General features: G+C 46.7%; 1 protein-coding gene across 1 annotated transcript in view; it reads right to left on the minus strand.

Annotated features, from left to right (window-relative positions):
- The window catches only part of ANAPC5 (anaphase promoting complex subunit 5), a 655776-nt gene that overhangs the window by 351259 nt on the left and 290333 nt on the right, over positions 1-14184 (minus strand). The window contains exons 6-7 of the mRNA XM_069619569.1: positions 3121-3222; positions 179-369 (exon numbers count right to left, since the gene is read on the minus strand). Coding sequence (XP_069475670.1) covers positions 179-369; positions 3121-3222 — 293 coding nt within the window. The remainder of the gene's footprint in view (positions 1-178; positions 370-3120; positions 3223-14184) is intronic.

Here is a 14184-nt window from a genome sequence, read left to right on the forward strand (position 1 = left end):
TAAAAGGAACTCCATGTCACAGTATTTTTGTGACAAATGGGTACGTCACAACATGCTGGCTTTGCGCTCGCTTCCTTGGATTAGAATTGGTTCAAAATAAACACATCACACAGCAAGCTTTGGATATTTGGGTACATTTACCATCATGATGCCTGACGAAATTGGGTGCTTTACTCACTAGTGTCCAAATCGACAGTGCAGGGCAGCCAGATTAAGGGCAGCATATCTCAAACTTCGCCCCGAGCCTTCGTCCCCGTTGCTTTTGTTTTCTGCTCCAGTAAGAATCAAACGATCAAAATAATGAAGCAAGCTATGTGTTGAGCTGAACACATCTTGGACTCGAAGACTATTTAAGTAACTCAAATAATGCTGGAGGGAACAAAACCAAATATGGAATAATTAAATAACTGACACATTTCAACAGCGGTTAAACACAGTAATCCAAAATCCTAAAGTAAAGGTTTCTATTTGTTGAATTTAATGATGTAGGATTATTTGTTTGGTGTAAAGACAATGGCTAGAAATAAAATTAATATTTACCATCTACAATATTCCATATCTATCAAAATGTGATTGATATTTGAGAAGATTATGAGCTAATAACTGAAGGAAAAATATGACTATCGACGGATCTAAATAAGGGGTTTATCTGTGGACATGTACCATCAAAAGATAATGTGTTCCCCTATGCGCATGTATTATTGACTGATTGAAAAGGCAATTCGTAATTGAAAAAGATGTATTCCTCTAAACAAATAATACCTAATCATCTTTAACCATATTATTGAGATCTGGATATGTCTGGCCTAGACGTGTTTCACTCATAGATCTTCCTCAGGGGCTAATATTATTCCTCAATTGTGCAGATCCATGTGAGTTAACACTGAAGTATAGGTTGATGTTTGGCTGGGCTGGTGTTCATGTCTGTAGGAGCTAAATCCCAAATATCTAGTGTCATCGCATGTGTGTTTAGTGAGGTAAACAGTAATGTCTTTACTGTATTTCAGTCATATTTACTTGCCACTAAGTGTGTAAGCATTAATGATGCTCATTCTCCAATCGACGCTGCTTGCGAGTAGGGATAGCACATGGCGTAATCACTGCACTTCGTTTATGAGTTCGGGTGCACTTTTACATGTACTGCATACTGTATACTGCTTCTTTGCAGTAGTATTCTTGAAATAAGCACTGTAATGGCTGTTGTTTCAATGCCTTCTGAGGCATATCTAAATGCTTGCGACTCTCGTCATGGAGAAATTCACCTGCTCTCGAATCGTTTGAACATAACTTGTACATGGAGATCAAGAACACTGAGACCCAAACTTGTTCAGACAAAAAGAGAGATCAAATTTTGTTTTTTTTCCAAAATGTGCAGTACTAGGATTAGGGCTGTGATGAGTCAATGCCAGTCTTAAAGGGTTGCTCTAAATAATCACTTTACTGTGTTGGTAAGTATGGGATTCCTGTCGCAGAACTACTGTAGACAAAAACTGAACCTAGAGAAAAAGACAACATCAGCCTGAGGAACGCCATTACCGTGCTGGATAACAGGATTGTGCAGCATTGGAGATCAACGACTAGTATAGATGAGGCAGGGGTTGGGAACAGAGACATGGGTTGGGAACAGAGATAAGCTGTCCTGTGGTTTCCAATAGAAGGGCAGACCTGAAAACAGTAGTTGCAAGCTATGGCTTCCCTGTGAAAGACCGTCCCAATAACACACACTATGGAGATTATACTATGCCTACGGTTCTAAAAAACATGGTGGACTCTATGAACATTTGTTGGAAGGAAAGGTGGATATAACATTGAGGGCATGATTTCCATCTACAGATCTAGTGTGATACCAGGGATATTATACAGCACCATTGCTATACCCGAGCCTAAAATGAAATGGTTGGAGAACCTGGAGGCAAAAATTCTCCGCTCTATTCTGGGGGTCCCCAACTCGGTCCCTATTGATGAACTGCCACTGGAATTGGCCTCATCTCACTAAGAGCGCAATGGTATTTATAAATTAGCAAATTCTTACCATCGCTCTTGTCCACCAATCTTAACACAGATTCTCTGAAGAGTCATCGCGTGCCACTGTAGCCAAAACAATACCAATCCTTACCTACGGAACCTGAGAGCTTCCACTAACAATTTGTTGCGAGAGATCAACATTGCTATCACAGACTTGATCGACTCCCCTGCAGGTATTGTAAAACTCAAAAGACACATTGCAGTCTGGGCTACCGACTTCAATCTATGCCAGCTACATACCAAGACAACTCTCTGAATTTTCGAGACAGGGATTTAAATATAAATATAACACACCTCGTACATACCTAGTTATGCCCTGCATCTACCAATTTAGGAGATTTATCACATATATGCGCTTCAACATTCTCCCTAGCAGAGAGGCTCTTGGTCGCCGGACTGGGACTCCATATGAGGACAGGCTCTTTCGTTTCTGCTCCAGAGAAGTTGAAACTATAAAGTCACTAGTTGTCCCAAGCTACTGAATCGATACATCAAGGGCTACTCTAGCATGATTTCCAGTATAGAATCTCTGAATACGGGCCAGTTCTCGAGCTATTTATATAGTGCACAATCCCTTGCACAATCCTTTGTATCTACTGCAGCCACATTCCATATCTGGAAGGAAATTCTAGTCAGCACTATTGGACTTCAAACTAGAATAATTACTCCTATGGAGAATTTTGACACGGTTCTTTATGGAAAAGGAAATACTTGAATTGGCTCGTCTGATTTTGACTCTTTTTATTAAGAAGTAAGGCAATAATTTGAATGGTTTTTAACATGTCGGATCTTTGTGATTTAATTGTAACCATGTATGTAAGGCTACTCAGGAATTCATGTATGTGCTTAAGGTTTATAATTTTGTTTACTCAAATGCACAATAAATAATAAAATTGGGTATTGTTCAGTTTTGCATATGTTGTAGCATCATAGAAAAAACAGACTTCATGGAGCAGAGTGCTGCAGACCTAGAAACATTCAAAATGAAGATCAACTGACTCAAACACAGCACGTTTCACTGACGAGATTAAAAGAAGCATGCGACGAGCACATCCAAAGCTAAAACACGAATGTAGCAAATAATAGGGGACTTACTGCTTCAGCAAAATCTGGATTAAATTTCAACAAATTGTTCAAATCCTTTTGTAAAGATGCTGGAGTGAGTGCTTTGTTTTCATTATTTTTCAATAAAGAGACCTACAATACAAAAACAGTATTCCTTGTCACCTTGACTTACACTTTAGGAAGTAACATTAGTGAAGAAACTTTTGTAATACACATCAGCACTGCAAAAATGCAGACGGCACCCTCCTCAAAAAAGAAATCTAAGCAGAAACAAGTAACCAAGATTCAGAGCAACAGATGGAAAGGGACAAACGACTGAGCGATACGATAAAGACAGAGACAGGCAGAGGGGGAAAGAGTGACAGAGAGAGAGGCGGACAGAGCGAGAGAGAGAGAGACAGAGACAGAGACAGAGACAGAGACAGAGAGAGAGAGAGAGAGAGAGAGATAGGTGGACAGAGAGATAGACAGAGAGAGAGCGAGAGAGACAGAGAAACAGAAAGAGAGACCGAATATAGGAAGACTAGCACAATTCACTAAGAATTCTCAAAAAAGGAATATCATGCCTTCACAAAGCTAAGCATCATTAACTCGCTGCACATCAACTTCAAAATGACTAATTAGGTCACACTTTGTGCTACACATCATTATAGATCATGCCCTACCTTCATTTGAATCACAAAATCGGAGTTAACAGTTTGTGATAAGATCAGGGGGTTGACCCAGTCAAGGTGGGTCAGGGGTGATGGGGCAGATACCCCTCCCAGCCTTGTATAGGCGGTCTACCAGGGCATATACCAGAGCCAGTCAGTTCTAACCCAGAGGTGGGGTGAGGAATTTGGGAGAATCCCAGTCCCTGGACCCTTGAACATGCCTTGAATGTCATGATCCATACCACTCGATCACCCAATGCCACAGACTCTTAAATTTGGTCTGAGTTCTCTTATAGTCCTTGCAGAAATAAATGGACCAGAATGCATTTCCAGACAAAGTAAACCCTTTGGGCCATCGGAGAAAACAGACTACCACTGTGCAGACCAACACAGTACACGTAAAAGAAAGGAAGCAGCACCCACCACAGTTTGAAAGAAGCAGAACACTGACATGACACCCAGCGGGGATCCTGAAACTGTTCAAATTGGCTCAAGCCAGAAGAGGGTAGGGCTAAGAAGGTTTTTCATAAGAATTCACTGCAGCAGCCCTCCATGTGAGAGAAAACCACCTCAGATTGGGCCCCTAAATCAGGTGGAACAGGCAACCAATATATGGCAGAAGAAAATGGCAAAGACAGGAAGATACTGGTATAAAAATCCTGTTGGAGCCACAGAGTGTGGGATATGTGGGTGAGGTCAGGAGGTGAAGGATGGCAGAAGGTGGGAGCGGAGCACTCAAGAGTTGTGGAGAAGTTGGATAGGTGTGGTATGGTATTGTGTGTGAGTGTAGTACCTAGTGGAAAGAGTGCAGCTTGATTGTCTGAGTGGTAGTGGAGTGTGGTGTAAGAGGTAAGTCAAGAAAGGGAGAGATTGTAGAGGGTTAGAGAGTAGAGGGGGAGAACAGTGTCAGCGAGTGAGGAAGAGTGTCAAGAGAGCAGTAGAGAGAAAGGATGGGCCAGATTTGAAGAGGGAAAGGTTGGAGGGCAGAAAGAGTAGTAGGTGAAGGAAGTAGAAATAGGAGGGAGCGGGATGTTAGAAGATTGCAGGGGCAGAGGAGGAGAGAGGTCGGATGAGAAACTGCAAGAAAAGCGGCGAGAGGGTGGGAAGGCAATTGAAGATAGACAGGTTTGAGGTATGAGTAAAAGGTGTGTGAATAGGAGAGGGGAAGTAGAGAGAGAAAGGGACACAGAGTGAACAGGTTGATGGAGAATAGAGACGTAGAGAGCGAACAAGAGAGCGTTTGAGTAAACACAAGCACTATATAGAATTCTTAAAACCACCACTGTGGGAACTCTGGAATAAGGTATCCTTTGAAAAGTGCCTTGTACAGTAGTTATTGCAAACAGTAGGGGGTTACAGATCTTTAGTGCTCATGCTATCCTAGGGATAGGGAGTCTGGACTAGGGTGGAGGGAGTAGGCAGGACACTCACGCTGCAGTATCAAACCCTCTACGCTAGTGCCACCTGTGACATGGTCTTCTCATTCCTAGACTTTTATAATAGCCTCCATCTCGTTAAGAGGTTTTTCCAATCCACGACTGGTGTAGAATAGGAAGACAAACATTCGCGGACTGGGAAAGTTGTCACACAAATGTCTGAACTCTCTCTTGCTAAGGAGGATGAGCAGCAAGGTTGAGACAAAGGAGATCAGGGGTTTGGTGTAAAGTATAATTAAAACACAAGGCTTGTCAAGCAATAGATTGTCCACACCGGAAAAAGTGTAAAAACACTATTTAGCAACCCATAAACAGCAAGTCCAAATACTAATTGAGAAGTAAACATAATATATTAGTATATACACACATACAATCAAGGGTTGGTGTTTAAAACGGGATACACACACTTTAGAATTCCCACAATTTCAATAGTGACACTGTAACAGTAACCTAAAGGGAGGAGCAAAGAGGTTAGACATTTACTTACAATGAGGTAATAGCAACACCCATTGCTAATCTCAACAAGTTGAAGTACAATCCTATAAGGAGCCCCCCCCAATGGTCAAGGTAAGTAACCTTGTTGTGCAGGGTCGGACTGGGGCCTAAAACTTTCTCTGGGACCAATGAACAAGAGTCCCACATTTGCTAATGGCAATTCATTCTTTTTGTGACCGACTGATTAGTACCCAAGGGAGAGGTTTTGATAAAATGCGACACAAATTGTGCATTTTAAAGAACACTTCTTTAGTAACACTTGTCAAAACTACTAGCCACATGGCGAAGTAACTTCAAACTGGCCCACATGGGACAAAAAAGTGGCCCACTTTGACCAAAATAAACTGGCCCACACTAGCATTTTGTGTTTTGGGTTCAGTCATTGCCCTATTCCACTGTAGGCCAGCCTGAGCCTGTTGTTGTGGCTACTTTGCACTTACTCAATTCTCCCATAGGAAGGAAGAAATAGGACTTGGTAGTTCACACTAGAGACAGTATAACATTTTCCTATGATGATCAACTAAGCTTTCTTTGGGTGGTGGCAGGGCAGCCACCAATCTCATTCCTCCAGGGATTCTAGAGGATGTCAGGCTCGGTACCACCACCAAAGGTCAGGCACAGGTAGCTGCAGGTAAGGACTTTAGCCCAGTTAGAATGAAGAGGGTACAAAACATGCAAGGAAACTTACCCCTCAATCCCTGATATGATATGATTAGTTATTTATAACGCGTTTAATACCCAGAGGTTTCTAAGCGCGGACCCAGGGAACAAACCTGCGTTGCTCCGTGTCGTCTTGCTTCCAAGGCGAGCACGTTGCCACTGAGCTATCCTCCCAAAGGTCCCAGGTAAGATGGGCAGTTGAGAAATACTGAGCTCACTGTTTATGCCATTGGAATTTCGGCTTCGGATGGCAAGTAGGGCCTGTGATTCAGCAGGTCTGGTGTCAGTCATTTTTCGGAAATGGATTGCCACCAAGCTGGACTTGGCAGTAGTTGAAGGAAGACCCCTGCAAGGACTCCCATTACTTTGGAGGACCCCCAATACACCACCGCAATGATGGGTGTTTGAAGTGACCCCTGCACAGGGTCCTTAAGCTGGACGACAGGCAACAGGTCTTTGGTTCCACTGTTGGCATAGGGCAAAAGCAGCAAGGCAGCAAGGTCGTAGACTCATGACATGGATATACAGCACAATTTAAAGCACCAAGCTGAATGACATGGCAGCAAAAGGAAAAGTCCATATAGTGGATGCTGTGCGCCAGATAAAGGGCCACGCCTCCTCAGAGCTTCAGTGAGGGAGGAAACATGGAAAGCATCCACTTGAAGAGCAGCACTTCACTTTGTTGTGGATGGCATGGCCAATGGTCAATCAGCACTAGAGACCCTTTTGGGTAAAGGCGTACTATATAAATGCAATAAAATCAATGAAGCAACGGTGGTCCCAGCAGCAGTCCTTCAGTGTCCCACTGCAACCTTGGTCTTTGACTACTTAGAATATTTGGTGATGATCTGGGGCCATTCTAGACTCGACCACAGGATCCAAATCCTGGGCTGGGAAGGCCTTGCCCAGTTATCAGTGGACTAGCTACATACAACTTCTTAGTGGTTGTCCAATCATGGATACGGAGGATTAGCTGGGAGGAGAGCACAAGGGCAGCATCAGGAACACTATGGAATGCATCATGGGTTTGATCCACATTTGAGCGCTTAGATGCTGACATAATATAAGTCATTTATAACGCACCTGTACACAAGTGTTTCTAGGCGCAACAAGACAAGGGAGCGGAGACAGAGGTGTGACAAAACATACAATCTTACAAGGCCCTGTGTCATTCAGATCGTGCAAGTGTGATAACACAAAGTGCAGGGGGGAGGGAGAAAGGGAAAGTGCCAGGGAGAGGGAAAAGGGGAAGTGTAGCCAGGGTGGCGAAGCTCTGGATAAGTGCAAGGAGGCAGGGGACTGTAGGATTACGGTTACAGCCCCCAAGTGCGCAGTAGGCCTAGAGGCAATGCACGGGCGACTGGTCGTAGAGGGGCCTGGTACCCAGTGAGACTCTGAGAGTAGCCAGGTCCACAGTCAGTGCAGCAGACAGTAGGTCAGCATGGGAGAGAGAGAAGAGGCGAAAAGGAAGGTCATGAGCTGCTTCTGGAACTTCAGGTGGTCTGGCTCAAGTTTGAGAGGGGCAGGGAGGCCGTTCCAGAGGGAGGCACCTGCAGAGGAGAGAGAGCCACCTCCCACTCTCTGTCTGAAGAAGCGTCTGACCCTCCGAGTTAGAGGTGGCTGAGCGAAGGGCTCGAGAAAGAAGGTGTTTTGGAAGAGAGAACTGAATGTAGTACGGGTCCTGGTCCCTGGAAGCCTTGTTGACTACGCAGAGGGGCTTGAACTTGATCCTTGCAGCCACCGGGAGCCAGTGAAGAGATTTCAGGGCTGGAGAGATATGGTCCCAGGGCTTGAGGCCAAGGACATGTCTCGCAGTCCTGTTCTGGATATGTTGCAGAGGGTGGAGAGTAGAGGAAGGTAGCTTGAGAAAGAGGCTGTTGCAATAGTCCAGCCTAGAGAGAACCATGCCTCTGGATACAGTGAGCTTCTGAGGGAAAATGAAAAAAGAAAAAATACCTCCGAGAAGGGGCAGCTAGTAGTGGGCCTTTTTGGCAAGGTCCATGATGTGAGGAGAGAATGAAAGCGTGAAGTCGAAGATGACGCCAAAGTTTTTTTCCCCACACAGGAAGGTGAGGGAAGAGGGCCCAAGGAGGACGGCCAGAGTTAGAGAGGGAAAGTGGGAGCAGGGGTCCCATTAAGAAGGATCTTCATCTTACTGGCATTAAGGCAGAGATCATTGGAGGCGCACCAATCCTGAATCGGAAATAGACTGTCAGGAATGAGCGAGAGAGGAGCAGAGGCTGTGGCGAGCCTGAAAGAGAGTGAAGTGTCATCTGCATAACACTGAAGTTCTAGGAGGATCTTCTGGTGTTCCAAAGAATGTATTTTTTGTCGTGGAGGATGGTCTCGGGGACGCTCTAGTAGTCCTATACAGTACCCCTCGGATACTGTTGACAGCACCCATCTGTCTGATGTGATCCCTTCCCAAGATTGGGTGAAGTTGGAAATGCGTCCCCCTACTGGGGTTGCGTGAGAAGGGACCCTGAACGGAGCGTCACTGTTTCAGTGGAGGCGTGCCACCTCCTTTATTGGGGCTGCCTCTACCTCTACCACGTCCTCTCTTATTCCCCCTGCCGTAACCCTGGGTAGACTGCTGGTTATTATTGTTCTACTGTGTACCCTGCCCCTGGGAATAGTTAGAACCTCTTTGGGAATTTTGGCCATGTGGGCGACGAAAATTGCCATTCCCTCTCTGATTAGGGGGTTTAGTGGTTAGCTGGCCTAGGGATTTGAGTGTTTCATACTCGTCCTTAGCATTCTTTAGTGCGTCCTCGACCGCCTTACCAAATAACAGATCCGGCTCCACCGGTTTGTCCAATAGTGACGCTTGTGTTTCAGCCTTGAAACCAGACTGGCGTAGCCAAGCGTGTCTTTTAATAACAGTTCCTTCTGCTATTAATCTGCCTGCGTTATCCGCGGCATCAAAGGTTGCCTTTAAAATGCAACCGGACACTGCTCTTCCCTCCGCTGAAACTCGTGCCAATTGGCTCTTTAAGGGTTCTGGTGCGGAGTCTATGAGTGCCGCGACCTCTTCCCACTGATGGCAGTTGTAGCTGGCCAACAGGGTGGTGGAGTTGGCAATCCTTGCCTGGTAGGCGGAAGTGGAGGCTACTTTCCTGCCTAACCCGTACAGTCTTTTGCTTTCCTTGAAGGGAGAAGCCTCGGACGATAAGGGTGTTCCAGCCCTCTTACGGGTGTTAGTAACAACCAGAGAGTCCGGCTTCAGATGCCCTCTTATATATAGTGGGTCTGATTGGGCCGCCTTGAAAAGTTTTTCAATCCTAGGTTTCACTGCTCTGGTGAGGTTAGGATTGAGGAGCGACTGGTCTATTCTTCTTTGAATAGATTTTAGGATAGGGATGGCCTGAGCAACAGGCCTCCTCTCCCACACTAACTCTTCTGCAAAGTCTCTTTCCTCCTGGGCACCCTCGGCTGCTCGAGACAGCACTTCATTCAGGAGTGGCTGGTTGTCGACAGGGGAGTCGGTAATGGGGGCCTCTCTTTCTACTGGGGAGTCTACCCTGTAGGGGTCTTCCTCCTCCTCATCTTGATCCTCATCATCCCCATAGTAGCCTGTCCCAGTTTGTTCCTCTACCATGCCCAAATCTGGATCCTCAACAAAGGATGTCTCTCCCTGGTAATGAGAGTAGGGCTGGACGTAGAAGGGGTCTGAGGACCCTGTTGGTGTCTCAAAGTGGGACCTTGCACTTGGAGGTATAGGATCCCTAGAGCCAGAGGGTGCTGACCCGTCGGGAGTATAAGCAAGAAAGTGCTCTGGGTTTTTTGCATAAAAATCTGCCAAAGATGACATTCTTGACATTACCCTATCTATGTCAACACTGGTCCATTCTCTGGAACTGGTAATGATCCTTTCTGGGAGTTTTTCAAATTTATCCTGACTAGACTTGGTAGCCTGTGCAGGTGTTTTGGTGTTATTAGAAGACGTAGACTTGTCTTTCTGTTTTTGAGGAGTGGAGTGTAATACGGGCTTGGAAGTGGGTAGAGACTGCTTCCTTTGCTGTTTCCCTCCCTCCCCGTGACTGGAGGAGTGTTTCCCGTGTGTTTTAGGGCCCTCTGAGCTTTTCGACGCCTGGCGTCGAGGCTCGGGGGTCTTGACCCTATCCTTCGAGAGCGTGGAGGTAGGGGTTCGGGGTCTGTAGTAATTCGGTCTGCGGGCGCCGACTCTTGGAGTGCGGCCTGAGGGTGGAAGTCGGCTTCGTCTCCCGACGATCGAGCTTCCGTGACCTTAGGGAGCGAGGCACTCTTGGCAATAGTGGATGCTTGCCTGGCGTCGTGTGGCGATCTAGATCGAGAGCGCCCAGAGGACGCCGATTCGGACCGTTCTCTACGTGCCTCTTTCCGAGAACTGGACGTGCGCGTCGAGTCTCGGTTGGACTTTGTGTGTTTTGTGAAAATGTCATGGGAAGCGCTCGTGTCGCCGGGGGTGTTCCCCATAGCCGGCTTGCCGGTCGACCTTCCGAGGTGGGGGACTTGCGCTCGGCTGTCTTTCGACGCCATAAAGCCCTCGCCGTCTGAAAGTACGGCATCGCTGCCGTCGCTGAAGGCGCCCTACGCTGCCATGGCCTCTTGACGCCTGGCGTGGTGGGCCCAACGCTTGATTGAACGGTCCTTAAGTGTTTTAGGCTTAAACCTACTACAGGCTCTGCAATTTGCCTCGGGTCGGTCCCTCGGCAAGCAGAGGTTGCACGTGGCGTGCCTGTCGACCCAAGGGTATTTGCGATTGCACTTGGGGCAGAATTGGAAAGGGATACCCTCCATACACATCTTGTGGCAGCGGGCTGGTAAATGTAGGAATATATAAGTGTGTCTATATATTACAAGAGTGTAGAGTATGACCACCCCCCCACTCTCCCTACTTGGAAAGTCGTGCAGTCGATGGTTCGAAATCCTCCGATCCGGCGTAGAGTGTAGAAATTCGGTATCTCGACGTTGGGGTGGAGAAGGGGTAAAATTATCAATAATTTTTGCAAAATCATGGCTTAGTGCCAGGAACTCAGCGAAATGCTTCCGACCAGTATGGCGGAAAAAAACAATCTGAGGGTCTTAGACGCGTGAGGGATCATGGGTACAGGGGACGTCACACTAGGGATAGTATTACTGGCACGACCTGTGTCGACGCCCATTTTCGAGTTTCGAAAAACAAACTGTAATACTCTGCAGCTTCCACTAGATGTCGGCCTATGCACAGCATGTGATCTAAGCAGATTCCACAAGCCTCAGAAATACATATACATATGAAACCCTACATAAATCACCAATAATATTAATAATGTTAAAGTAAAGCCATGACCTTGCACAAGGTGCAGAAAGTATACTCTATCTTTGCAGCCCCAGCCTGGGCCAGTGCAGAAAAGGCTACTTCCCAAGCTCTGGCCCACAAATAGGATGCCTGGTGACACCCTACTCCTGCCTGGTAGAAGAATTGACTAAAGGACAGTGAAACACAAAGAAGGGCCTTCAAACAAAGTGGCCAGTCGTTTTGAGCACTGTAGTGAACAAGATACTGTCATGCAATTTCCTGCCATTTGGTAAAAATAAAGAAGCACCACCAGCCTGTTTGGACTGCATTTAGTATGGGAAAACACTTGTACTAAGAAAGGAAGGGAGAACGTTTCTGTCAGGATCAAAGCTACTTCTGTCAGGGTCGAAGACAGCTGGGGAACCCCAGTCTCAATGGACAACTGGGGTCTCCTTCCACGGATGGAAGGGCGAATTTCCCCGCAAGAACGCAGTCTGCAGAATAACAAAACCTGCCAGGCCAGGGGCTCAGGTGAAAAGGAAGGAGCAAGCAGCAGAGCTAGAAGGGAAAAAACAGATACAAGAATACAATGTTGCTTTTGGACCCCCCTGACCACCTCACCCCCACCTAAGTTCCACCTGCATAACCCCCAGACAACCCTACTCTTACCTGTTGTGCTGCAAACCTTACAGAAACACTCCAGCCAGCGAGGATCAGAAAATCCTAGGAACTTTCAGAGGGAATAAGAGACCAGGCTAGGACTTGCAGGTTCTTCACCGAGGGGAAACACTGAGCCGGGCGGCACAAAGGCACAAGTTAGGGGAGATGAGAAGTCACAAAAGTTCCAGTAGGGACAGGAAGTTCAAAGGGCACAGTTTCTCAGAAGACAAAGTCAATGAAGCAATCCAAACAGAGTTCCAAGGGGGAATGCAAATCCGGAAAGGGAAAGCAGGGAAATCCTCCAAAGTATCAGCAGAGCATTCAAAAAGAAATGAGAACACCTTTCATGGTCGTGAAGACTGGATGGGGCAAAGCTGTAGCAGTCCAAGTAAAATGTTAGCCAAGGGTCAGGGGGAGCCAGGTAATCTTGGAGGGGGGGGGGGGGGGTCAAGCGTCAGACACCGTACAGGGCAGAAGAGGAAGGCAGTAACCGGAATGCAGAAAGCCGAGTCAGTGGAGCCAGGTAATCAATCCGAGGGAATTGACCAGTGTCGTGAACAGATGAAGGATGTAGGCAAAGAGCAGTTCCAAGCCGTTAGCCTGAAAGTCAGAGATCAAACAGGATCACAGGAAACAAAGACAAACAGAAACACTGAGCAACCACAGTGCAACAAAATGCGACAGTTTATGAGCGTCGCCCTGCAGTTCGGGAGCGTATTAATGCTATAATTCCGGATGATGCGCAAACGCTTAGACTGCAACGCGCCACGTGGCAACAAGGCGCTAGGGTTGATGGGGATTGTAGTTCATTGCAGGGCATCGCTCAACCTTTGTGTTAGGTGCCACTGCCTGCGAGTATTGGCATTACAAGAATAAGCAGCCCATGGAAGCAGGCGGGGCGCAAGCGTTTCTTACCTGTAACTCCTGTTCTCCAGCATAGGTATCTTTCATAGATTCACATGCTTTGACTATTCCCCATCGTCAGGCTGGGAATCCTCGGTTACATTTTGATTCGCCTTGCTATAGGCAAGAAGAACCAACATTTTGTAGCCTAACATCCTTGTTATGGGTGCTTTTTGTCCCCACCAATGGGGCCTTGAGTAGCCCTAGACTAGACCCTCCTCTTTCTCGTCCCCTCAGATTCCGACCCCATGGTGATAGAGGTTCATAGGGTGTAAGTGGGTTTACCTGATGGGGTGGAAGGAGGGCGCATTTGAATCTATGAAAGATACCACTGCTGGAGAACAGGAGTTACAGTTAAGAAACCTTCTCCTTCTCCAGCATTGGATCTTACATAGATTCACATGCTGTGAATAGATTATGTAGCAGTACATGGACAATGGTGGTGCATACAGGTAAAAACCTCATCAAATTACCTAACAGCAAATCCATAGGATCGTACCTTATTGGAATGGGCGCTGTAGGACTGCTCTCCCTGTTTGCACTTCCTCAGCATGCTGCTTCTGCAGGCACTAGTGCTTTGAAAAGGTATGCAGCACTGAACAGGTAGCCGCTTGGCACAACGTGCCTCCAATGCTGCTGTAGCTCTCGTTGAATGTGCTTTCAGAGGAGCCTGGAGGGACCTCCCCGCAAAGCAAACAGACAAAAAACAATGGCCAACGAGATCCACCTCGCTATGCTTTGCTTGGAAAGAGCACTGCCTTTATTCGTGGGGCCATATGCAATGAAGATTTACGCTGACTTCCTGAAGGACTGCATCCTGTCAATGTAGTATTTTAATGCTCGAGCGAGTGCAACGTCACCTCTGCCGGCGACAGCGGCATGCTAAAGAAAGCTGCAAGGCTATTGTGGAGTTCTTGTGAAAGTCCATGGGGACTTTAGGAACGATTCGTGGGTTCGTCATGAGGAGTACCCTGTCCTTATGGAAAAGCAAATAGGGTTGGTTAACTGCGAGGGTTTGCAGCTCTGA

This window comes from Ambystoma mexicanum, chromosome 10 (assembly GCF_040938575.1).
Source record: "Ambystoma mexicanum isolate Mex_15411 chromosome 10, UKY_AmexF1_1, whole genome shotgun sequence".
Taxonomy (NCBI): Eukaryota; Metazoa; Chordata; class Amphibia; order Caudata; family Ambystomatidae; genus Ambystoma; species Ambystoma mexicanum.